The 26,854-nt window shown below is 41.3% G+C and overlaps 1 protein-coding gene across 1 annotated transcript in view; it reads left to right on the top strand.

Annotated features, from left to right (window-relative positions):
• MYO3A (myosin IIIA) overlaps positions 1–22,606 on the top strand; it is a 203,556-nt gene extending 180,950 nt beyond the window's left edge. Inside the window, exons 30-33 of the mRNA XM_045858071.1 lie at positions 9,595–9,701; positions 14,836–14,876; positions 16,234–16,377; positions 22,480–22,606. Coding sequence (XP_045714027.1) covers positions 9,595–9,701; positions 14,836–14,876; positions 16,234–16,377; positions 22,480–22,606 — 419 coding nt within the window. The remainder of the gene's footprint in view (positions 1–9,594; positions 9,702–14,835; positions 14,877–16,233; positions 16,378–22,479) is intronic.
• The last annotated feature ends 4,248 nt before the right edge of the window (positions 22,607–26,854 follow it).

Below are 26,854 nucleotides of genomic sequence, written 5' to 3'. Positions count from 1 at the left end.
TAACCGTGAAACACTGGGAGCAGTTCCACTGAGAAATCAAGATTAAGATGATGATGCTACCAATAATACTTTTTTATATTTCAAGGGAATTTCTAGCTGACACAATAAGACAGAAAGTCGAGGTTTCTAAAAGTCATAACAGTTGAAAAGGAGAAAATAAAATTGTAAGGGTATTGTATACAACATGAGTTTTGACCTTAACGATGCAAAGAATTAGTCAAAATAATAATAGGTACTAGCTATAGAACTCAGCAGTGATATGTAGGTATACAGATACTCTTTCATATAAAAATGTATAGTGGAGAAAGAGCTCAATGGAAATAACAGCAAAAAAATTAATGTTTTAAAATAAAGCTAGCCAGAAAACCATAAAAAGACCAAAAAAGAGGTGGATAATGGAATGGCATTACACTGTGTGTCTGGACTGGAACATACTGTAAACATGATCATTCTAAAATTAATTTCTAAGTTTAAAAATATCACATTCAATCTCCATGAGATTGTTATAGAACTTGAAAAAATGTCCCTGAAGATTTTTGTAGATTTTCAGAAAAAAAGTAATAGTTATAAATAAGGACTCTTCTTATTAGACAGTAGAATGAATAATATAAAGCTATAATAATCAAAACCATGTGCCTCTATTATAAAAATCAACCACAGATTACTGGAACAGGATAGCCCCAAAATTAACCCTAGTATTTCTAAAAACCTGTCACTAAAAGATACACAGGAAAACGATAAGAAATGGATAGATAATGCTTAAAAATTTTTCTTGTTTGGAGAGAAGAAATAAGATGGTTTTACCTTATACTAACTACACAAATATTTCACAGATGTAGTAATGACTTAAATGTAAAAAGTAATCCAGATGATATGAACTGCATGTTTCACTCTTTCTGCTGCAAAAAGGACAAAGCATAAAAAGCACTAAAAGAATTACAAGCCCTGCCTCGGTAGCTCAGTTGCTTAGAGCATACCCAGTATGCCAAGGTTTGGCCATCCCCAGTCAGGGCACATGCAGGAAGCAACCTACAAACGCTGGAATGAGCGGAACAACAAATCAATCTCTCTCTTTCTCCCCCACCCCGCCCCCCACCACCTTCCTCTCTCTTTTTAAAATCAATTTTTAAAATTTTTTTCAAAGGAATTACAAAGAAAAATTGTGATAGATTTGGATTGCATAGACAATCAAACCTTCTAGAGATTAGAAAGCATCATTAAAAGTTAAAGGGCTAAAGACTAACTGCATAAAACATTTAAAACAAACGGATCGCTTCTCAGCCATTTTGCTAAGATCAAGTGTAAAACAAATGGGAAAAGGGTTAACATATGTAATGTAGAAAGAGCTCTTACAAGTCATTAGAGAAAACATTCCCCCAACAGAAAAAAACAGGCACAAGAATGGATTTATCTATAAAAGAATAAATGCAAGTGGCAAATAAGCATATATATCATTAACCTAGAAATAAAAAATGCAGTTAAAACAAGTTACTATTTTTACTTATCAAAATGACAAAGAAGGAAAAAAATAACAGTGAGAAGAATATGCTAATTTAATTATTCTCAAACAGTAATGGAGAAACTGTAAAGAGTCAACATTTCAAAGTGATTTGATGATATGTAAAAAAAATGGAAATAGTTTATATCATTGACCCAGTAAACCACTTATGATAGCATAGCCTAAGGAAATAATCAGAGCTGAAAAGTAAAAATGTATGTGCATGACAAAAATATAAAATTAGACAGTAAGGAAATGATTAATAAGTAATGACACATTCATATGTGGAATATTAACAGCCCTTAAATTCATTTTTCAAAGAATAACCTTGGCAAACTGCTAGCTAATCCAACTGTAGGATAAAATATTGCACAATTGGAATTGGAATTTGCAAATAAATCAGCTTCATCTTCCCTCGAGTGAGGTGGTTCATTAACAAGAGCATCTGTGTAGAGAGCTCTAGAAAAGCCCAGTGACTGCTGAATAAGAACAAGGTGCTCACTCGGCAACAGAGCGGACACTCTCCATCCCTCGCTGACTTGAGCCCTCAGAGTCCATGTCTGTGTAAAATTAATAATATGAATAATGTTCTGCAGCCTGGTCCAGAGCTCACACAGCCATGTGTGATAAGACTAGAGGGCCATCTCCAGGTATGTCATCCTTGCTGCCAGGCTGTCTTGAGCCACTGAAAGCTTGGCTGGCATCTCCTCTAGCCATGCTTGTGACTAGACACACTCTAATATGGAAAAATGGCTTTTTAAAAATACTGGTGTATTTTATTTTACCTTGAGAGGAACCACCTATTTTTATGTTATAGAGCATGAGCAAAGGGCAAGAAAAAAATTCGTACATGTCACTTGTTTAAAATCAGGTTATGTTCTGATACCCTATGTCTTTACAAATCCAATCTGAGAAAATAACTATGAAATAGTCAATAAATGATTTTCTAAAATTTGGCTCTTTGGGAAAAATTAACATAGGTTTTCACCTCAGGCTATCTACCCAACCATTTTCCAGGTAAATTAAGATCAGTATGATCTTGAAAAATAACCAAGGGGTTATTAGGGAGCCTTAAATGCCACTCTTGAGCCTCCTCCTTCTTCAGGTAAGGAAGTGTGTATTCTGTTGTTTGACTGTACCCACAGTCCCACGGTGTGGATCAGCATGACAGCTCACTATCCCCAACAAAAAGGACACTGTCGAGACACCACCAACATCACTGCGTGCATTCGCATGTGCTTCTACTAGGGCACTCTCCTTTGATAACTGTGCACATGAATGTAAAATAGCTGGAATTAACAGTAACCTACCCCCAGGAACAGGAAAAGAACTAACTAGCTGTAGAGGACTGTAATCCATGACCTCAGATCAGTGGCAATGACAGAAGGTGTGTAGTGATCATATCCAAGAGACAAACGATAGTCCAGAGGCCTCACCAAATAAACCCAGCTGCTTTATTCTCCCCTGTTGCTCCTGTGATGTAAGCAGAAGAGACATGAGGCACAGGTGGGGGGAAGCACCTTACCTAAATCTGACAGTGTAATTGTAAAAATAAATGCTTTGTCTTCAACGTTCTGTATATTAGTGCAACCTACCTAAATCAGACAGTGAAAAAAAGCTCAAAGCCCATGACCTGTAGGGTAAGTACAGGTGTAAGCTGGCTCTGGGGCATTAGTGTTCAGGTGGTAGAAAAAAGCAGAAGGACTCGCTTGAGCAGTTCTGAATGGGATGGGGGCTGATAGCTGCCTGCTGAGAAGGTCAGAGGAAGTCAGGGATTCAGACCCACTGAACAGTAAGGCAAACCCAAGTGTTAATTAAGGACACATGAAGCAGAAGAACCTACCCTTACAACTCCTCACCTCAGGTAGAGTTGAAAGAATACAGACCACAGAGCAGAATAAAGCCAGTGGTCAAATCTGGAGCAACCATGAGAAATGAAAATGCCTCCAGGAGCTCAGAGAGCAAGGCAGACAGGAGCGATGCAGAATTGAATGACCCACACAAGCTCAGAATCTGTATCCAGCTTTCTCAAGAGTGGCTGACCTTGTGGGAGGACAGAGCGGGAGAAGGCAGAAACAGCAGCTTCTGAAAGGCAGGTTGCAACCTTGACTCAGGTGAGTCCTGCCTTGTACCTGCAGCAATGAATATTCCTCTCTTCTAAGATTTCCTGCAGGTCACTGTATTGCTTAAAGTTCACAGGCTGTCTGGAGTAAATGGAAATTTACAAAAACTGAAAAACTGATTTCTTAAAGAAGAAATTACAATAGCATGAGTGCTTTACTCTTCTCATATCTGATTTAGGCATGTGATACATATGCAAATTCTACTCTGCATGTATACTTAAGTAAAATAGTGTTACTATTAAAATGAAAGGAATAATGAAATTTAATTTTCTAAAGCTAATATTGACAATGAGTTTTAAATCTATCTTCTTTCTTTTCGGTGCAGAATGTCAAGACTCATTATTTTTAAAATGTTCATTTCTGGTGAACTAAGACACTTAATGAAATCATTACCAGAGTTACAATATAAATGAATATTTTACCCTTTGACTATTTAATATAGCAATAACCTTTACTATCTAATATTTATCATGCACATCACACAAAATAGTCACAAACCTAATTTTGCTACTGCCAGTATGGATATGCTGCTGATCGTTTGTGATTACAAATGTTTGTGTCGCCTTTGTAATTAAGGGGTTAGAATGATGTTAGCAGACAGTGTTTGTACTCCCCCAAAGGAACAAAAATTTAGAGGACAAAAATAAACTTGTGCCTTTCTGAAACATTTGTATGCAGACAAGCTCATGGGAAGTTTTTTCTTCAAAAATACAAAATAGTCTGGGTAAATTTAATCTGAACAGTCAGATGCTGTTGAATATATTTATCAATAGTTTTCCCTTGCTGACTGCCCACTTTGCATGGCAGCATCTTAAATGAGACACCCTTTACAAGTATTCAACCTTCAGATTGTCCTCGTAAAGGAAAAATGTCAATAAATTAACACAAATGCAGATCCTTCAAGATACAAAAATTAAACAGAAATTCTGAAAATTCAATACACTCTGACATTTTTATGCATATAATATTCACATAAGGCATGTAAATTTATAACTTTACATAAAAGTGACCGTACCATATATTCCAGGATTCTTTTTATATAGTATCTTTTCATTTTCTGTTTTTGTCCTATTTCCTTCTTACCCACCCCTCTATTGTCCAATGTACATTACTCTCCCTTAAGAGAGCTCTTATTATAAAATATGAATTCTTTAATATTTTTTGAAAATATGCATGCATGTGCTTATACACACATATAGATAAATAGAGATTTATGCCATTCTTTTATATAAATAGGATTATAATATAAACACTTACATATCTTGCTTTTCTTTCTCAGCGTTTTAGCAGAAATCCCTGCAGATCAACTAGAATTACTATGTGTAGTCTTTTCACTGGCTATATAATATTCCATGGGCAGATCACAATACTTTACATAACCATTTTTCTGTTGTCAGATATCCACTTTTTAAAATTTTTACCACTGTGGAAAATGCTGCATAAACATCTTTGAAAATGTCCTTGTACTCTAGGATTTTAATTTTATGGGAAAAGTTTCCAACATTGGAGTTACTGAATTGAAAGGTATTTTTGGTTTTTGTGAATTGCTTTATTAATAGACCCTAAATATTGACATTTCCTTCCACAGTTTATGAGGATACACTTTTTCTGACATCCTGTCCAGTAGTATTATCCTTCTTTTTAATTTCTGCTAATGTGTCTGAAGTGAAATGATATTTCATTGTTATTTTAATTTGTATTTTTTGTCCACTAGAAAGATCAGGTGACTTCTGTGCTTATTGGCCGTTTGGATTTGCTCGTCTTGACTTTCTTGTTCATATCTTTTGCCCATTTTTCTGTTGGTCTGTGCTTTTCTCATCATTTGCTTACACTCTTGTATATTAGAAATATCAACACTTTATTTGGCATTTTGTGCTATAAATACGATTTTTCAAATCTATTGTGTATCTTTTGATTTCATTGTCCTACTAAGGTTTTCATCTATTTTTTAATAGGCAGATGTGTCTGCTTCTTTATGACTCCTGAATTTTGGTTAAGACAATTGTGCCTTGGCTGGGTGGCTCGGTTGGTTGGATCATCGTCCTTTACATCAAAAAGTCACAGATCCTATTCCTGCTGAGAGTACATACCTAGGGTACAGGTTCCATCCCCCATCAAAGCATGGGTGGATGGATGGATGGATGGATGGATGGATGGATGGATGGATGGGAGGCAAATGATTGATGTTTTTCTTTTACATCAATGTCTGTCTTTCTCTCTCTCAAATCAATAAACATACCCCTGAGTGAAGATTTATTTGAAAAGACATTTGTGCCACTAGATTGTTCATGAAGTCTCTGGGTTCTCTTTCTAGAGTTTTGTTGGCTTTTTATTTACCTTTTTCTTTAAAGCATCAGGAATTTATTTTTATATCTGGTGACAATAGAGATCTAGCTAACAAAAGTATATTGAGTGCCTACTATTCATTTAGCACTGTGTCTCTAAGCTGAGACGGAATCAGTCAAACTTGTCTGCAAACACCTAGCATATGCAGACCACCAGTGACACGGCAGGAGGGCACCAGAACCTGAGTCTTGACATACACTGTCCAAAATATTAAGTCTCATTATTTAGAAAAACAAATCACAGGTAAAAAAATAATATGCTTTTATGTGTTTTACTAGGGCTGTCATAATAATGTTCCAGACTGGGTGGCTTAAACAACAAAAGTTTATCTACTCACAGTCTGGAGGCTAGAAGTTCAAGATCAAGGTATTGGCCAGGTTGGTTTCCTCTAAGACCTCCCATCTTGGCTTGTAGATGGCAATCTTCTCCCTCGGTCAGGTTCCCTCTGTGTGTGTCTCTGTTCTAATCTCCTTCTCTTAAAAGGACTCCAGTCATACTGGGTCAAGGCCCACTCATATGACTTCACTTTAAAGACCTTTTCTCTAAATGTGGTCATATTCTTTGGTGCTGGAGCTTAGGATTTCAACATGTGAATGTTGAGGAAACATAACCCAGCCCCTAACTTGTTTCAAATGATTTGTGCAGCCTGTAAGTACCATTGGTGTACACATGAGAGGGAAATCACTGGAGAGTCAGTGAAAGCTTCAGGGAAGAGATGGGACTGGAGACAGACACTGAAGAATGCTTAAGATTTCAGTGAGGCAGTAGAAAGTCCCACTGTGAAAATATGAGAATAAACCAAGTTATAGCTATAACCATGGTTGCCAGGGTTCCTATGAGGTAACTAGGCTGATCAGGGGAGATAGTTAATTTGGGGGGAAAGTGGAAGATGAAAGTTGAAACTGCTGATTGTAAGTAATCTAGATTTAGATGTGTAGGCTTAATAAAGGAGGAAAAAGAAGCTTCACAAATTCTTTTTTGAAAAATGAAATTTCTTGCAAATGAAAACCAGATTTTCCTTCCTGAAATACCACTTCAGTATTGACAGAAGTTGATGGTTGCCTATTTATAGGAAATGAAGAGGATAGAAAAGACAAGGTGACATCAGTATTTTGAACCTGGGGGACAGAAATAATGGTGCCAGCGAGGCTGTGGTATGCAGAACTCTAGGTGGAGAAGAAAGGCCACTGCTGGTCCTTTTGAGTCTGAGAGTTTGAGATGAAAACATCCAGTAAGAACTTAGGGTGGACCTCTGGAAGGCTGAGAGGGTCATGCCTGAGGTATGCACTAGGGAGTCGTCAGTGTGGAATACACAGAGGGAGGTGCAAGGGAGGGGCTTGATTCAATTCAGAGGGCAAAGGGATTATCTTCTCACCCAGCAAACTTCTATTCAGCATTTACTGTGTGTCCAACAGGGCCTCAAGTGCCAGGAATGCAAAGATAAATAAGATAAGGTGTCTGCCCTCAGAAACCTCATCCTTAGCCATGAAGGCAAGGAGTGGTCGATAATGTTAGATGATGAAGAAGTCAGAGATAATAAGGAAAGATAAGGGATCTCTGATTTGTCAATAAAGTGACCACCCTTGACCTTCTAAGAAGGTAGCTTCAGTAGAGTCTTAGTAATAGACATCAAATTGAATAGGGAAAATTTGATGAGAAAATGAAAACAAGAGCAAGACTTTTTTATTCCCAGAATCTGACTTGTTTTTCACTCTCTTCGTGTTTATTCAAATCCTTTGCTATTTTCAACTTAATTAACTTTTGTTACAATAGTAATGTTCTGATATTTTAATTCAGATTTTAAATAATATTAACAGTCAAGTTAAAATTTAGTCACAGGTCACTTTCATGTTTCTAAAAAGATAATAACTTGATACTATATTTTTATATTTCTTTCCATTCACATTCAGATAAGTAATATAAGTGAATACAACCAATACATTTTAAGATGATAAAACTTTGCAAGAGCCAATAGAAGCTATTTGTTGAACAGCACTGGAGCAGATGATAAGTAAAAAGAAGGAAAATAATTTTAAAAAACACTGTTTATAGAGATGGCAATAATTCAGGTTTTGCCATTTCTCCTTGTGCCTGTGACAGTCTTAAAGACAGGATATCTAAATTCCTTCCACTGTCTATTTCTGCAGAGGGGAAGGGAAAGGGAGAAAAGGGGAGATAAACTTCCAGGTACTAGTTGGAAAAGTGCTTTCACTCCTTCTAATTAGTAATCAGTCTATTACTGATCTCTGTGTAGCATGCTTTTGTTAACAAAGACCACATTTTCTTTTTATTCAAAAAACTATAGTATGTATGATCATCATAGTTTTCTCTGATTGGCATTGTTCTATGTGCTCCACCTCTCAGAAGTGCTCCCAACTGGTTGATGCATCTCCGTCATCCAACAATTTCCCATAAATTTTGAAGTGAAGGAGCTAGATGATGTTAGACTATGAATGTTCACCTAGTGGGTCAGACAGGGGACCAGAAACAGTTAGATATCAATGTGTCCCCTCCATCCTGATTGAAGCTGATCTGCACTGCCAGTCACAGTTGTCTACACGTAGTATTAAATATTCTTTGATTTGATTCTGTTTGACTTAATTTGAATAGTTTTGGTTTGGAGCAATTCAGTTGCTCTGTGTATTCTACATCAAAGAATTAGGGATCATTACTGCCCCTCTTTTATACACAATAACGATCTATCACTACCCTTAAAGTTCAGCTGAGAAACATATGCTCAAGTATCTGTTAAACACAGGCTGTTGTCCAGTGGACACCCAGGTCCCTTTTCCACCCTCATCCTTATATATCTATGGAGCAGACATTCCTGCACAAATGCAGTCAGCAGACAGAGTGTCAAGAATCAGGAAAAATAGACAAAAATACTCCAGGAGAGTCCTCCTAGCTCTGGGAATAGAAAGTCACTTGTAATGATCACTAACAACCAAGCATGTACTCTGATGATGTTGCTACAGCTTTGAGAACTTGGCTATATTGAGCTATATTGACAGAAAGGGTGGAAAAATACGACAAACGTTCTTCTTTCTTGGTCAACATTTTTAAAATCAGGTCTGAAAATCCTAATAGTGTGAGGTTCTAAGTTCTGGCAAAAGGTTAGATTCAGCCTTTAGAAAGGAGTTGAGCCTGCAGATGAATGGTCTCCTGGTCTGGGCCATTACCTGAGGTGGTGCTCTGAAGGGAAGATAAGGCAGTCCCTGGCAGTCCGGGTGGGTGTGTCAGGCAGGCAGTAGGGGAGATAAGGGGGCAGAAAGAAGATTCTATGTACATAATATCCTTTTTAAAAGATTTTTTTAGCGGCTTTGTCTCCTCTCCCCATCTGCCCTCTGAACTGTGGTACCCTATTCCACATCACCAAGCTATGTATTTCTTTTCTTCTCCTTCTTTCTTCCCCCTTACCTCTCAGAGCCCTAGACCACCAGGTGATTGGAAGGAAGCACATGAAGCGGAATATGATAAGGGTCAGTTGGGGAAACAAAGGTATTGCCTCTTTCTCCCAGCCCTAGCCCCAGTGGTGTGTGTATAATATTTTATTTAACCCAAAAGAAAAGCATTGCTCGATAATAGTCCTTATAATTGAATACTTGTTCATAATCACCTTTCTTGTAGGTATCTCTAAAGGAGAGGAACCAAAAATATTGAGACCCCCAAGACGGCCCCGGAAACCCAAAACATTAAATAACCCTGAAGACTGCACATACTATTATCTACTACATGTAAGTGGCTCACGCTTATTATCAATGGGAGCCATAGCATTCATAAAACTATGGCCACACTAGGCCTATGCAAAGGGAGGACTCTGAAATGGAGATGCCCCTCAGTTTCTGCTTTCCTATCCCAGCCTTGACTAAGGACCTGGGCACTTGGCTGTCCTGCTGCCCCTCTTCGTCACCATCCAGTTCCCTCCCAGTCCTGCAACCCCACGTCCTTCCAGCAGTTTCTCTGCTGGTTTGTTCATCTGAACGGAGATGCAAATATTAACCCAGAAAGAGAATTGTGTCACAGCAGGAGCTCTCCGGAGAGGGACCTGATGTGAGTGGGTGAGATATGGTGAAAGTAGAAGAAGGGGAGGAAGGGGGGAAAAAGACAATTATGGAGCACCTTGTACTTTTTTTCTTTCTTAAGGAAGACTTTTATTATGGAAAAGCAGAACACCTACAAAAGTAGAATAGTATAATGAACTCATATCCATCGCTATCTTCCTCAATTATCTCCTCTATCCATTTACCTGCAACCTCAATGGATGATTTTGAAGCAAGTACTAGGCATCTTATCTTTTCACTTATAAATATTCCAACATGGATCTCATAAAAAACAAAGAGTATTGTTTTTTAAAGATTTCTACAATCATTATACTACAAAAATAATTAATTTCTTAATTTGATCAATAGTTTAAAAATGTTTTTCTCATTCATAAAGTTGTTTTTCAGTCTTTCTTTATTTCCATTTCTTTTCCAAGTCATTCATTTCATATTTTATCTGCAATTAGTTTTGTCTGTTATGCTCACTTCCCTTTTAAATTCCAGGCCTGGAACAAGGTACATTCACCTGCATTTTGATATCTGATCCTAGAAACAGCCCTGAAGGGGGCATTCCCACATCACAGGTCAGGACGCAGACACGGACAAGGCATTTCCTAGCTGTCAGGGTCCTTCACTGTACTGAGGTCCCTCACTCATGGCAGGCAGCATTAGAGCTCATTGCATCACCTCTGCCAGCCTGCCCCTCCTCCCCTGTTCCTGTTCTTCGAATGCCACCATCATCCATTTGGTTACCTAAGCCAACACTTGGTATCATCCTGAACCTAACCTCTCTCCTGACATCTGACCATTCACTCTGAAGTGTGGCTTCTACTGACAAAGGCTGTCTCCCATTCACCTCCTTCTTCTGACCTCACTGCCTTATTTCAGATCATCATTGCTCCTCACTGGGATGCTTCAGGCCCCACCCAAGTGCTTCTAATGTCAGCCTCTCAAGCCTGTATTAGAAAATTTCTCTAAACCATCAATTTGGTCATGTTCCTCCCTTGCTAGTCCCTTTATAGCTCAGCAATTCCCTCAACATAAAGCCCAGACTATTTCTGAGGCCAAGCAACAGAGAATAAGATTAGAAAGCACCAACCATTTCCTATTAACCTTGAATATAAGTAGTAAATGGTGTTCAATAACATTTGTTAATTGCCTCTTGAATGACAACTGGCCTCTGTGGCTTCAACAACAGATACCATTCTTGATATGAGAAATAAGGAGGAATGTTTATGACTAACAACCAACCAGTCAGTGAGACTGGAGCAGATTCGGAGCCTCACAAATGAGTCCCAAAATCTTATGTTGTCATCGAACTATTAATTTTTTAATGAACATAAAGTGTTTTAATACACTTTAAGTTATTAGTGACTGGAATCCTTTTTATAACTCTGAGTCTTTAAATCTTCAGCTTCAGTGAAAAATAAAGCATAGAAAACTAGACTTATTATAAGTGAAAACAGACCATGTGTTCATATTTATCTTTCACCTACCTGGGTTTGGGGTGCTACACATAAGTAAAATTTATTGAAATGATGGGGCCCCACTCCCTTTACCCACCAAAACACTGTAACTTTACATGGCTTTTATGAAAATCTTTCTAAACTATATTCTACTACACACTTTAAACCTTTTCTTGATGACCCAGGCTCACTGTAGTCAGCAAAAGTGTACTTTCCTCAGATCTACACTTCTCAGCGAGGCTCCCTGACCACCGTGTCCATGGCAGCACCCTGTCTCTCTGCTTCCCCGTGGCCCTGCATTATTTTTTTCAGAGCATTTATAAATATGTAATTCTCTACTTGCTTCTTGTCTGACTGTCCCCTGTAGACTATAAGCTCTATAGAGGCAAGGACTTTGCTTGCTGTGACAGCCCCACTGCTGCTGGAACTTGTGGGTCACTCGTAGGTAGATAGAAGACTGTTTGGTAAATAACACACTGCGGACTTACAGTGCTCCGGGGGCTGCCGAGCTGTAATGATGTGAATGATGTCCCTGAGCCTGCCCATCAGGGACACCTGTGCTTCTGGTTGTTTTGCCTACTTTTATAGCTTTTGTTTCTCCTTGGATGTCACTTCTTACTATGGTCATTCTTATTGCCTTAACATCAATAGCAGCTCTCTTCTACGATTTGATGTTCGTAATCTCTTACATCTAGGAAATGTTGCTATAGTTGTGTCCAAAGTAAGAGTAGGCTGAGCCTGAGAAGCATGCTCTGGAGGGGAGAACATTCGCTGGGCTCACACACACCTGCCGTCATGGTGTGGGGAGCTGCTCTGTCACTCAGAAGCTGAGCAGCCATCCTCGAAACCACTTGGGGCCAACAGTTTTCTCAAAAAGAGTAACTGAACACATCACTTCAAAGGCCTTCCAGTTTATTATTTTCTCCAGTACCTCTCCTGGCTGCAGTAGATAGTATGGCTGTTACAAGATATTTTTCCCCCATGTTTTGGTTACTTTCTTCATCCTTGCAAAGACCTCTAAATAAGTGAAATGTTGGTGTATTTCCAAAGGGAATGTAAGACTGTATCTACCGGGATATAGTGGATGTGAAATTTAAAGTTTTATTATAAAATGTGTTTCTTTGTATCAGGTAGGAGGGAAGGGAGTGTGATGCAGCTGAGCCTTCAAAGTCCTATGAGTTTAGACCTCGGGTCTTTCAATGCCTCCTCTAGAGACACCCTCCCGGGACTGTCTCCGCCTGGAGTCATCTTTGTCTCCTTGTCTTTCTCTCTTCTTTACTCTTGTTCCTTAAGAAGCTGCCATAGGACATTTGCTTCTTTATTTTCATATCAAATTTCAAGTTGGTAATTTGTAATTTCAAAACTATAATTGAAAAACACTGTTCGTCTTAGCAGTAAATGCCCCTAATGTAAAGTCCCAGGGGTTAAGATTTATTTAAATCCTCTCCTGTGACATCCACTGTGCTTCCTCCTCTGTGAGAAAGAATGCAGTCTCACGCTTCCCTTCTGGACTCCACAGTGAGAAAACTAGGAGATGACAAATGTGAGGCTCTTCTTAACACATGTCATTTTTGCCCTCTTTCTTATTTACAACTTCTGCTTTATTACCTTGATTGTATAATTGCTTCTATTATAAACCATCTTAAATAATTTTTTGGAAAAATTTATTGTTGAATTACATTTCATTAGAATATTCTAGCACAGGCAAGAGTGAAATAAAACCTAGACAATATTTCCTCTTCTAAGAATTCCTGTAACTTAGAACCATCTTATATGTATATACTACCTACTACCTCCCAGGGAGAAAGGCTGATTTAGAATTAAAAAGGACCCTGGCCAGCTTGAGAGTTCAAGGTCAGAATGTTATTTGATTGATTCTTGGTTGTAGAAAGGGGATGTCTGCCTCTTGGCATCATGCCATCATTTCAGCATAATTTTGGATTGTAGAAAATTGTTCTCAAGAACAAAACAGACTTTTTTCCTGACAGTGGATCAAGAAGATAGGACCTCTGTCATATTAAAACAACAACAGCAACCACAGCAAACACCACCCTGGTCCCAGGGATCATTAATTGGACCGCTAGGGGCCATGTACCTATGCTGGTAGTGTAATTATTTGTGAGTACCTCCTAGCCTGGGGCACTGGGTCAAGAATGTGAAGTAATAGGAAATGGGAAGGAGGATAGGAATGTAATTGGTGTCCTGCTCCTTGTATTGTTGTTTTCTGAATGGTTCATTCCCAGACTTGATGCACTTAAACATCCACTTCTGCCTTGTCCAGTCCACCCACTAAAATAACAACCAATAAGTATTAAAGAAACTGTGAACCATTTCACTCAGCCAACATTTCAGTGTATTATACACGATAAATCGTGAGGAAAAATGGTTGCCTATCTAAAAATACTTGGAAAACCCTCAATACTTACAAACCCTCAATACTTACATTATTAATTACCATTTTTATTATCTTGTACTTTTATGGTGTCAGCCAACTTGATATCTGCATTAGGGTTTCCACAATTATAATATCTTCAACTTGTTCAAGGTGAGTGTGGTATTCATTTCTTCATCCTAAGAGACACATATGCTCTTCTAACATGTAAATATATGAGCTCAAATATATTGAGCTAGCACACAGGGAAGCACATTACTAGTGTTGCAGTACCAAAGATAATACTGCTTTATATGTAAGGTGAAGTGCCATTCTACTATTCAAATTAAAGTATTGATTAAAATATATCTAACATATGCATAATTAAGTGCTCTAACTTGTGCCTTGATGCATAAAGCTCTCATCTATGAAAACATTTTGCAAATGAACATATGTATCATCTGTGCTGCTACTTTTATGCCCTAAATGGGCTCCTACAGGTTAGTGACATCAATTTCATTCTTTTGTAAATGGCTGCAGCTGCCCTCACCCTCTACCCACCTGCTTTACCTGCAGACAAGGATGATGTAGGAACAAAGCATCACAGCTGCCTTGTTATCTGCATAAATCACAACTGCATTTTTGAAGAGAGATGGATTTTCCAGAAATTCTTACTTTTTCCCCCATTTGTCAGTATACAGACCTTATGTAATCTTGTGTATAGTGGTCACTGTGGTAAACTCTTTTTTTAATGGAACACAAAGATTAATTTCAGTCCAGTCCTGGTAAAAATAATCCAAATTCATAATTAGTAAAATCTGATTAAATTATATTTATTCAGATCTTTAAAATATTGTGTATGCATATTTATTTCTAAGTTAGCTTTGTAGAAACAAATGTAGGTATATATTAGGATTATAGTGATATGCAAATCACATTATGTCAAGATCATAATATTTATAGATTTTAAAAATTATTCTATCCCCTTTAGAAGTCAATCCAAGAAGAAAAACGAAGACCAAGGAAAGATAGGTAATTATTTTTTCTGAATTTCAATAAATTATCAAATGAAAATATGAATCTATATGTTCAAATTAGATTAATAATCACCAATTTTATGTGGACAGACTGGAAGGTAATATGCTCTCAGTGAATTTATATTAAAAACACGTGCCTGTGGCTTGAGATCTTGTCTACCTGAAATACATTGAGCTAGCACAGTGCAAAGTGTACATTAAAAACTCAAATCATTTTGAATGAATTATGCTGTTCCAATACAGAATTTGGTTTGGTTTTGTTTTGTTTTGTTTTGTTTTGTTTTTGGTTCATCGATATGGTTTGATTGGGCAATTTGAACACACCCATGTCCATGAACTTTCTTTCCCCAAACTCCTTTTTGCTTTTTGTTCTTGGAGACAAGACATGCTGAATCTCAACTTTTATGGATTTTTTACAAAAATAAGGTTTGTGTCACCTGTAGGTGTGGTACACTATAATACATACTGTTCCCCTTTTCCTATAGTGTTTCAGCTGCACAGTACTTTACTAGTTCAATCAACTAATATCCAGACAATGCTAATAACAGTTGAGGGTTCTTCTGTTAAGCATGAGCAGACAGAGTCCCTAACTTGTGAATCAATGACATCCTGAAAGCTTATTTATAAATTGGTACCTGGAGCTTGTCAAGCTCTTTTCCCCAGAAGCACCATGACATCTGAGAGTTGCCCAGACCTGTCCCTGGTGACCTCATCTGAAGTCCCATCAAACTGCAGATACTGACACCATAGATGTCAGACTATAGTCAGAATAAATCTGAGAATTACCATGTTTGAAAACACACGCTGTGTGTATGTCACATGCAGGAGTTCATATCTAGCACAAAAAATAATTTTCTGAAGACCAACAGGTAGGGGGAAGACAGAAGGTTATCTGTGAAGGAGGCAAGGTAAGACTATGAATACACTGTGTACGTCAGTGTACTGATGATTAGTAAAAGTGGAAAACACTATGTGTTAGTATGTAAAGTGGCCCAAGGGTCTGCTGTGAACTCTGACCTAAACTAGCCAAACTGGAGCATTGTACTGTAATTTCCGACTACCCCTGTTGTGGTAACCACCCCTGTTGTGCCCCACTGAACGTGACAGAACCAGGAAAAGCCCCTCCAGCAGCTAATGTTCTCCTCAAGGTAAGAGATAAGTGTTTTACTTTTATTTTTAATTTATGGTATGTGCTATTTTTGTACATTTCAAGACAACTACTGTTTTATTGGCATGCATATGTTACTCTCAATTACAGTAAATACTTTAAAAGGAGAAAGCAAGTGTCCTGTAAGTTTAAATGAATAGAACATTTGATTGATACTCTGATATGTTTATGTGTTCACTTGTAGTCAGGGGAAATTATTAGATTTGGAAGACTTCTATTATAAGGAATTTTTGCCCACTCGTTCTGGACCAAAGGAACATAACCCTAGTTTAAGAGGACAAAGACAACAGAGAGAACTCCAGAACCAATGTTTTAAGGCTGATGAAAGGTAATAAGCTTCACATTAAGTTCAGCATTTTCAGTTTTATACTCGCAATTCCATTTCTAAAACTCTTTCATTTTATGTATGACAAAACATTTAATGAGAAAGCATTACTGAATATTACTCTCTTATAATTGATATGTTGTCTAAAAGTAAAACCATAAATATTATGGTACTTAATGACATCCCAGTTTTTCTAGAACAATCCCAGTTTATACCTTTTTTCTTGGTGTAATCATTAATAGCACCCCCTCCCTTTAAAAGTGCTTCAGTTAAGATGATAAATTTATGGTCATACTAATATAAGCAATAAACTGTATTCAAAACTGTGGTTAAGCACTAACCAATGTGATTTTAATCACTTATATTAGTTTCTCAATTATACTGTGTAATTTCTCAGAATCAGTGATGTCAGACCAAAAATATTCGGGAGAAAGATTATATAGAAATATATAATTTGGATTGGATTTCTCACTTTGCCACTGACTTTCACATCAAATAACAAATTGTTTATAGCTTGCTTACTATTGATACCCTGGGAATTTTTTTTCTTTCCTCAGAAATTCTTCATGGAGTTTTGAAATTGAGGGCATGTAATAAGATGGAAATGTGGTATGAGGAATGGGATCGATAACAGGCTATGAAAAGCTGTGTTTCAAAAGTCCTAAATGAACATCCTACCAGCCTAGAGTACTTGGGTCCCCTCACTTGTCCCTTGTGCGGTGTGAGGTGGTGGTTAAGAGAAGAGGTTTTAGAGTCAGGCACTCACAAATCTGGATCTGAATTCTGCCACTTAGTACTTGAGTGACCTTGTTTATGTCACTAGACTTCTCTAAGCTTCCGTTTCCACATCTGCACAGGGATTTAGTAGTAACACTCTCACCATGTTGTCGTAGAAATTAATGAAATGATATATGTGAAGCACTTAACACGAGATGTGGCATAAGGCAGGTGGTCCATAAAAATGGCTACTACCATCTTTATTTGCCTTTCTAGAATCTCCCTCAACTATGATTGCTTCCCCTTGTACCCAAAAGAAAGTGCATTCTTTCATCTTGGGATCAAGAATTGTAACATGCTTAGAGATGTTCCATTCTAACCACAGAGTTCTCTCACAGAGTTCACTATGTGAGAGAACACCAGGTGCCAGAACAATTGAGTGACTTGCTCAAAGTCACACAATGAGTTAGTGAACCAAAATCCAAGCTTTTTCACTCCCTGCTCAAATTGCTTTTCACTAACTTGTCTGCTCCCCATTTTAACAACCCAACCCAGTCTGCTTCCTCCCCAGTTTGTTCTCCCCCTCCCCCACAGCAGACACACACTTTGTCAAAGCATTACATCCCTGAAGTACTACCTGGTCTTCTAGTGTCTATGAACATGTAGTGTTCACTAGAATAAGGATGCTAGAAGTTAGCACTGGTCAAGGGCTTACATCATGCTAAGCACTAGACTAGTATCTCATTTAATCCTCACAGCAACCTTCTGAGGCCTTTATATTGCCCCATTTTATAGATGAGGAGGCTAAGTCTACAAATTTTAGTGATTGCATATACTTACCTAGATAATAAATGATGGAGCCAGCATTTGAACATGGACCTTCTTGAGTTTATTTTGTTTAATCCTCACCTGAGAATACATTTATTGATTTTAGAGAGAGGAAGGGAAAGAGAGAGAGAGCCATTGATGTGTGAGAGGAACATCAATTGGTTGCCTTCTTCACAATCCCTGACCAGAGATCAAACCTGCAACCTATGTGTCAGGGACAACAGTAATGTTGTGTTCAGTGTCTCATAATGAATAAAATTGGTGGTGGCAGGTAGTCAGTGATTAGAGAATAGCATTAGAGAATAACAGGAGAACTGATGTCTCCTCGTCTCCCACTAACATGGCATTTGGTGGGATCTCTGTTGAGCAATAAAGAGTCATTGAGGTATTTAAGGCACAGCCACGTTTTAATTAGGACAAGAAGACATGGAGAGAATGGAAGGGGAAAGGGGGAGGAAATGGAACAAGAGTGCTTCAGTTCAGGGATGGGAAAATCATGACAGAAGCATCAGCAGAAAAAAGACAAAGGGATACAGTGGGGAAAGTATAAGATCTGAGTGCTCTCACCTGGCTGTGAACCCCCACTCCATTTCTCCCCAGTCATATCAACTACAGTTTTCTCACCTGCAGACTGAGGATGAGAAAAGCTAAGGCTTTACCAAGCTGTCCTTAGAATTAAAAATAATGTGTGTGATGTACCTAGCAGAGAGTTGTTCCCAATATTCTTACACCAGAAATGAGATAAATAGGTATGAGAATTCAAGTCAGTTACCCCAGATCCTCCCCATAGGTACCAACCAAAGACCTTTCCTGTCATGTATCCACTGAGCTCAAGACCTTCAAGACCCTGAAAGACCTTCTCAGAGTTGTATTTTTTTAATCTTTCAATTATGCTTTACATTCGATATTATCTTGTGTTAGTTTCATGTGTACAACATGGTGCTCAATCACATACTTTACAAAGTGTTCCCCTCAATATTTCCAGTACCCACCTGGCACCATACACAGATATTATAATATTATTGCCTATATTCCCTACACTCTACTTTATATCCAGTTTGTACTTTTTAATCGCTTTACCTTTTCTACGTAGTCCCCCTATCTGGCAACCATCAGTCTCTTCTCTGTTTCAATTTTGTTTGTTTATTTTGTTCTTTAGATTCCACATGTAAGTAAAAACATTTGGTGTTTTCCTTTCTCTGACTGACTTATTTCACTTAGCATAATACCCTCTAGGTCCATCCATGCTGTCACAAATGGCAAGATTCTTTTTATGGCTGAGTAATATTCCACTGTGTTTGTGTACTACGTGTACATTGATGTAGTGCACTACATTGTGTATGTGCACTACGGCCAATCATCTATTGATGGGCACTTGGGTTGCTTCCTTCTCTTGGCTATTTTAATAACACTACAATGAACATAGGGGTGCATATATTCTTCCAAATTAGAGTTTTGGGTTTCTTCAGATATATAGCCAGAAGTGGAATCATTGGTTCATAAGGCAGTTCCATTTGTAATTTTTTGAAAATTGTCCCCTCCATATTGTTTTCCATAGTGGCTGCACCACTCTGCATTCCCACCAATACTGCACAAGGGTTCCCCTTTCTCCACATCCTCACCAGTACTTGGTGCTTGTTGATAATAGCCAGTCTTCCAGGTATGAGGTGATATCTCATTGTGGTTTTAATTTGCATTTCTTTAATGATTAGTGACATTGAGCATCTTTTCATGTCTATTGACCATCTGTATGTCTTCTGCAGGAGTGTGTATTCAGGCCCTCTGTATATTTTTAATTGGATTGTTTGAGGGTTTTTTCATGTTGAGTTGTATTGGTTCTTTATAAATTTTGGAATAGTAACCTCTTATCAGAAGTATCATTAACAAATAGGTTTTCCTACTCAGTAGGTTGTCTTTTGTTTGGTTGATGGCTTTCTTTGCTGTGCAAAAACCCAAAGAATTCTTTTTTTTTTAATTCTCTCTCTAGAAGGGACTAGAATAAAAGCATATTCCATCTACACACATAATTTAGTCTTTTCTTTCTAGTTCCTCATTATTTTCACTTATTTGCATATACCTTCAATGACCTTACCCTCTTCTCCCTCAGTTATATTCAACTGGTAAATCTTAATACTGGGTAAACCCAACTTCCTACCCAATCCATACTTGCACCCAAGTGGCTGAACATGCCTAGAAAAAAATCTATTATCACTTAAAACTTAGGACCACACACTTTAGGCAGGCCTGTAGAGTTACTTTGAAATACTACATTTTTCTAAAAATCCATTATTCCACTTTCCCAGTTCACTCTTTCAGACTTCCCTCTCTCTGTTCAAACCTTCAAAACTTCCTCACTCTCACCAGACAACCTCTTTTCCTGTTTTACTAAGAAAGCAATAGCAGAGAACAGACACATGCTTCCACCACCAAATCTATCACCCACCCATATACCTTCCTCAGTTTAGCATGAATGACTGTCCTCCAGCAAAGGCCAAATCTTCCCTTTGTGCACTGGATCCAGACCCTTCCTCAACTCAAGTACATTGTCCTGCAGTTGTCCCCTCTCTTCTCCACAACTTAAACATTTGTTCTCTTTACAGCACCATTTCTGACAATCTGTGAACGTGAGGCAATTGGACTCATCATAGAAAACACCCTTGACTCAACCCCCCCGCCCACCAGACTATCCATGTTCCTGCCCTTCATTATAGCAAGAATAACCCAGGAGACTGACCCAACCTCCTCCACATCCTCCTTCCCAATCTCTCTTGAGTCCCTTGCCAAGGCCACCAGTGACCTCTACTTTGCCATATGCCATTATCTGTTTTCAATCCTTATCATGCCCTACCAGCATTTAACATTTTTTCTTTACATATTTTTCTTCCATTTTCCTCCAAGACAGGACTTCTCTTGTTTTGCTTCCTACCACTCTGGCTCCTCCTTCTCATTTTCCTTTGCTGATTTTTCTTCATTTCACTGACCTGGCAGCATTGGAGTGTCCCAGTCCCTTGCTTTATGAACATGTACTCTCATGACTTAAGTATCATCTATTTACTTAAAATTCCTGAACTGAAACTCTAGCCTAGATCAGGACTGATGTATCCAACTACCTAGTCGATATCTCCTGTTAGATATCTAATAAGTAAATTTAGCATAACCAAAACCAAATTTTTACCCACCCCTGTCAAAGAAAATGTTCTCCTGCAGATCTTCCCCATCTCAGATGACAGTCCCATTCTTCTAGTTGTTTAAGCCAAAAACCTTCCGGATGTTCTTGATTCCTTTTCTTTACACCCATATCCAACCCATCAGCAAACTATTTCAGTTCTATCTGCCAAGAATGACTGGAATCTGACCAATTCTTACCCCCTCTGTAAGCCTAGAACAAACCATTATCAGTCTTGCTTGAACTATTGCAGAATCTTTTAACAAGCCTACCAACTTCCACTCTGCCAACCAGGTCCTTTTAAGAATCATTCCCCTGCTCAGAATTCCAAGGAAAATTCAAGTATTTTCCATGGTCTCAGAACTCTAAATTATGTGCCGTACTGTGCCCTCATTCTGCCAGCTCTCATCCCTTGCTGCTCTTCCTCTTGCTTGCTCCATTTAAGCCACAGTGGCCTCTTTCCTGTTCCTTGAACACAATATACACACTGTAATCTTGGAACCTTTGCACTGTTTGGCTGTCATGCTGGAATGACTGCCCTTCCCTCAGAGATCTGCCTGGCCCACTCTTCCCCTTCCTTCAGGTCTCACCTCACCTATCACCTCATCAGAGAGGCCTTTCCTGATCACCCTCTATGAAATGGTGTGTACACACAGACACAACACACCCAATCTCTCTTCCTCTACTAGCCTGCTTTATCTGTGTCTAGCACCACTCACCACCTGGTATTAAAAGCTGTCTATGGTCCTCTCCCATAATCACCTGCACTGCTGGCTGACACTTATTGGGTGATCCCTGGATAAAATGGATGAGTCTCCGTAGCTGCCTTTGAGATAGCCCCCTGCTCCCCCAGGCAAGCTGCAGAGTCCAAAGGTAAACGTTAGTGGGGTTCCCCAGCAGTGAGTTTAGGAAATTTGGCTCAACAACCTCATTGAAAATGCTGAAAAAGCCAACAGAGCTGACAGCAACTGTGTAGCTAACAGAAGGGTGGGTTAGCTATGGTGGGAACATTTTTAAGAAACACTTGAGCAGCGTGAAAATACAAAATAATGGTTGTCCATTAGACAGCTAATATAAGTGTTTGTTTATTGGTTGTGAGTTATTTCAAGAGTAAAGAAGCTCACCTTTCTGAACTGCACATTTACTTAGGAGTCAAACACAAAATCACCAGGTTCCACCAGCCCTAATCCTCGGCCCAGAGGAGTTTTGAAAACCTGCTAAGAAAAATTAATGCACATCCATTTGACCACAGTTTCAACGTTTTGAATGTGCATTCTCAAATGCCCACAGGGAGTGGGGAAAATGGAGAGGAGAACTCGCCTAACTCAGGGTGGGCGGGGATGCGCTGCGCGCGCTGGCGCCGCTGACGCTCGGGCCCTGGGTCTCGCTCGCAGGTGCTGGGCGGTGGAGAACCCGGAGCAGGAGGATACGGAGGAGACCGGACCCGCGAGCAACCCCTACGACTACAGGAGGCTCCTGCGCAAAACCTCCCAGCGCCGGCGCCTGGTCCAGCAGGTGTAACCCTGCTGCCACAGTAGCCACCGAAATGTGCCCTAGACTGCGAGGTGCAAGTGCCCAAGAGGAGGACCTGCAGGCGCTGAAGTCTGGGCTTGGACCGGGCAGGGGCTGCCCTTTGTGCCGCTTTGGCACTCGGAGGGCGGAGACCTAGGAGCTTTTAGGACTGCGACTCACCGAGCCCCGGCACCCTTCACTCCCACAAGCGCATCAGTTGGGGCATCCCTGTCCCTGGCCCCCAATTATGTCTTGGTTCACTTGTTTGCGAGTCCCGGGTTCTTCTAAGAACCCGACGGCGCCTGAGCTCTTGCTGACTCCTCCTCTCTTATTTTGGGTGACTTAAAACATTTCTTATTTCATGGAAATGCCTCTCCCAGGTCCAGGGGACACTCGTGGGCGGGTTGAGTCTTCAGAATGGAATAAAGCCAGGGTGGGAGAAGAAGTGCGAGGATGGTGTGTAAGTTTTGAAGATGAACTTCATCTTAAACTCGCGCTTTCCCTCCCTTTGGTCATTAAGGTTATTAAATAAAGGAAGTGCCTTGGAGAGTCCGCAGCTTTCAGGGCTGGTCCGTCGTGTTCCCCTTTGGGGCCCAAGTCCGGAGCGAGTGAGGTGCCTTCCGTCTGCAGCAGCGAACAACCCCACCACCGCCACCCGGAACGCACATACGAAGTTACAGCCCATACTTGCGACACAAACATGGCCTCCAGACAGATCCCCAAATCACCCAACACACTGCACACACACGGCCTTCCCAAACACGTGCCTTTCTATGGCCCGCCTGCAAAGTTTTGGTCCACTACTGAGTGAAGTGTCAGATGTTTTTTAAGTTCTTCTCGCCTGCAAATTTCAGGCAATTTCCCCTGTTCTGAATTTTGGTGAATCTGAGATGGAGGGGAGGGCAGTGGGTGGGTAGAAGTTTGCATTCCTCGGTTGATGCATTTTATTTTAAAATCCGGGTTGAGCTCTTCTCTGAAACGTACACCCTTCGTGTTTACACAACCGGAGAGGGCAAGAAGGGTGGTGCGGTGTGTTCACCCACAACTGGCTGGGAGGAGGGTTCTGGCTGTGGCGGGGCTTTCCCTTTCTGCCGATGTCCCTGGCTCTACAATCGCGGCCCGGAGCCAGGAGGCTTTGGGGAAATATTCGAGCACAGCAGGAGGGCCCGTGCAGCTGGCTGACAACGTTTAGTGTGCCGCTCGCCCACCGAACACAATCTTTTCTCCAGCCCAAACAGTTGGCACTGACAGGTCCCTTGAGATGACTCGTAAAAACTCTTCACTGTACAAATGAGACCAGCCCGAGGGGAAACCTCACACAGTGCCGGGGTCTGAGCTCCCAGGGCACGAGCGCTCCTCCTCCTACTCTCTCCCTGGGTTCACGCCACCGCCCTGACCCAGGTTTGTGACCCGAGGGGAGGAGCCACTCGGGGCTGTGCGGCCCGGTCGTAGCTGTGGCGTGTGGCCGGATGGGGTCTGGCTCAGGCACCTAGGAAACCGGCAGGACAGGGCACGGTTCACTGGCGGGTCTGGGAGGGTGCAATCCCTGTAACCAGAGATGGCTGGGCCTCCTCCAACCCCACTCAACGTTCCAGCCGTCACGTGGGGGCCTTTGGAGGTAAAAGCCGAGCTTCCTGCCCGGCCCCTTCTTCAGTCCAGGATTTCCGAGTGGCCCCTGCAGACCAGGGCCCTGGCAGCCTGGCCCTGAAGTTACTGCAAAGGGAGACAACTGACCCTTTCCCTAGGTCATTGCCCCCTCCTTTCAGAGTGGGGCCGGAAAAGAGAATGGCAAGCGTTTGGTGGAAGGATGCAACGCTTTTTGTTTTACTTTTATATTTCTTTATTTTCTCTCCTTTCTCTTTTTTCCACCTCTCTTTTTTCTCTGCCTTTCAACACGTAAGCACTGGAAGAACATAAGGGAAGAACTGTACCATACACTCTTGTTTGGCGAGCCTGCAACGCTATCTCTGGGTAAATCAGGGACAAAAAAAAAAATAGGTCAACTGAGAAAGCCGGCCCGGAGCGTGGGTCTCTCTTCCCTTATCAAGGAAGGGCTTTGGAAAGCTTTCCCGAGCTGGCCCGCCTCCCCTTCCCATTGGGTGGCTGCCTCCTTTGTGAACTAATGACTGCAATTATTACCTCCCTGAGCGCTTTTGTTATCTCCGACGGGAGCCTGAAGAAGGGGGAGTGGGCTCTTGTACTAAATAAAAGTCAGTATAAAGCAAATTGCCATCTAGGGAGGGATGGCATTAAGGAAGGACGAATCAGATCCTGAGTGCATCTGAAGTAGGGGTGTTAAATTAAAAAAAAATGCAAATACTACCCTTTGATTCAAAGTATTCCGGAGCTGCCGGATGTAATGGAGTAGAATTTTAAGTCACTGCGTTTTTAAAAATCTGTGAAATCCAGGTGAGAATTCTACCTGCCTTATATTTTAATCCATGTCTTCCTTCGGGGCCTTGTGTGTGTGTTTAATTCTTTTTTTTTTTTAAGAATCCTTCTGTTTTCGACCACTCATCCGTAATATAAAAATTCTGCCAACCCAGCCTGCTGGCTTGAAGCGAAACATTTGCAGGATTTGGTGTGGGCTTAAACAAAGAACGTGTATCTGCATCGTTGAAGCGAGAGCTGCAGAGCTGCCCTGCCCGCGGCTCAGACGGCGGGACCACCGAGTCATCACACCCCGGAGTAGCTCCACTGGAGCGTTGGAGCCGGGAGCGCGGAAAGAGGGGCCGAACTGGGGCCTGGGTTGGCGCCCACGGTGCGCCCGCAGCCTCGTGCAGGCTTCGGAACACAGTTGGCTCTGCCCATTTCCCTGTCCCCACTCCCAGCCTGAGTCCTGCGGCCACGGTGCAGGTCCAACGGCTCCGGCCAGCTCAGCTCGGGCACAGGGGAAGAGGACAACGCTTTGTAGAGAGAACTGACAAGGCCCACGTGCGGGGGGACACAGGACTTGAACTTGCACGCAGCCATCCTGGGACCCACAACGCCCTTCCTAAGCTAGGGTCGAGAGGTGGTCGAGACTGAGGGTGTGTGGATTTCTGCTTTGGCAGCAGCTTTGGTGACTTGACCGGGAGGTCAGAGAAAGAGTGGCTGGAACAAAATGAAATAAAAGCTTTCGCACAGGGAGAAAAGGGGAGCTGTACGCCATGAACTCCGCGGGAAGCTGGACGCAGCCCTTTCCCACCCGGTCCTCCCCGCCCTTTCTCCCCCTCTCCAGCTTGGTGTGCGGGACTCTGCTCTCGACTGCTGAAGGGAAAGCAGAGCGAATTGAACAGGCCCCGAGCTCTCAGGGCGCCCTCCTCGTTTAACAGCTTTTAGAGAAAGGAAATTTTAAGACTTGAGAGTCTCTAACTTCCTCAGGAAAGGAGAAACCCCTTTTCAACGGGCTGCAGAAATAGTCAAGCCCCCACCGCAGGCACTCGCACACTCACGCTTCCGCGCGCGCGCGTTATCCCACAGATTCTCAAGGGAAGGGTGGGTCACTTTTTCAGGCCCGCTAAAAAGAGGGCCCAGCAGGCGATGCCTTCTTTCCGCCTCAGATTTGGAAAACTCTAATTGCTTATTTGGAAACTCTGAGCACGCCTACTTCTCATATACCGAGTCCTGTCAAACCTAAGAAGCGGCCCTTCCACCCCTCCGCGGGGCAAGGTCGCCAAATCCCCGAACCCATCCCCCATCTACTGTCAATCCTGCCGACTCTAGCAGCTCTCCCTTGCTGCTCGTTCTCTCCCCCCTTCCAAGAAGTTTCCATTTGTTTTATTTTTTGTTTTCTCCAGTCCCAGATCTTCGGTGATAGACTCAGGGTGGATTTTAATTGCCTCAATCGGCAGTCTTTCCATCCAGCTGTCAGTCAGAACCTGGACTGTGGTTTTGGGGACTGCGCTCTCGAAAACGCACGACTAGTGCGCCGCCGGGGATCTTGCAGCTCAATAGGCAGGCATTAGGCTCTACTAAGGAGCTGAAATGAGCCCTTAAGCGCGTAGGCGTCCCTCCTCCACCATCCCCTCTCCATGCCGGAGAACTGCTCTTGATTCTGGCCCAGCCATTCAGGCTTTCGAGGTCACAGCGACCTCAACATGGTCCTGAAGGCAGGCAGCGCAGAAACCGCGCCTCCTTCTCCGAAGCGGGAGCCAGATCTCAAACAATACGCCAATCTGTGTGCAGGAAAGACTCCTCTCGGCCACCCTTCTCGCCTCGCCAAGGTCACTCTTGGGTCCACCCTTCGCTGAGGCCAGCACTCAGTCAGCTGCGTTA

This window comes from Phyllostomus hastatus, unplaced genomic scaffold, assembly GCF_019186645.2.
Source record: "Phyllostomus hastatus isolate PE091 unplaced genomic scaffold, TTU_PhHast_1.1 phas_scaffold_1674, whole genome shotgun sequence".
NCBI lineage: Eukaryota > Metazoa > Chordata > Mammalia > Chiroptera > Phyllostomidae > Phyllostomus > Phyllostomus hastatus.
This window is presented reverse-complemented; position numbering and strand designations above follow the sequence as displayed.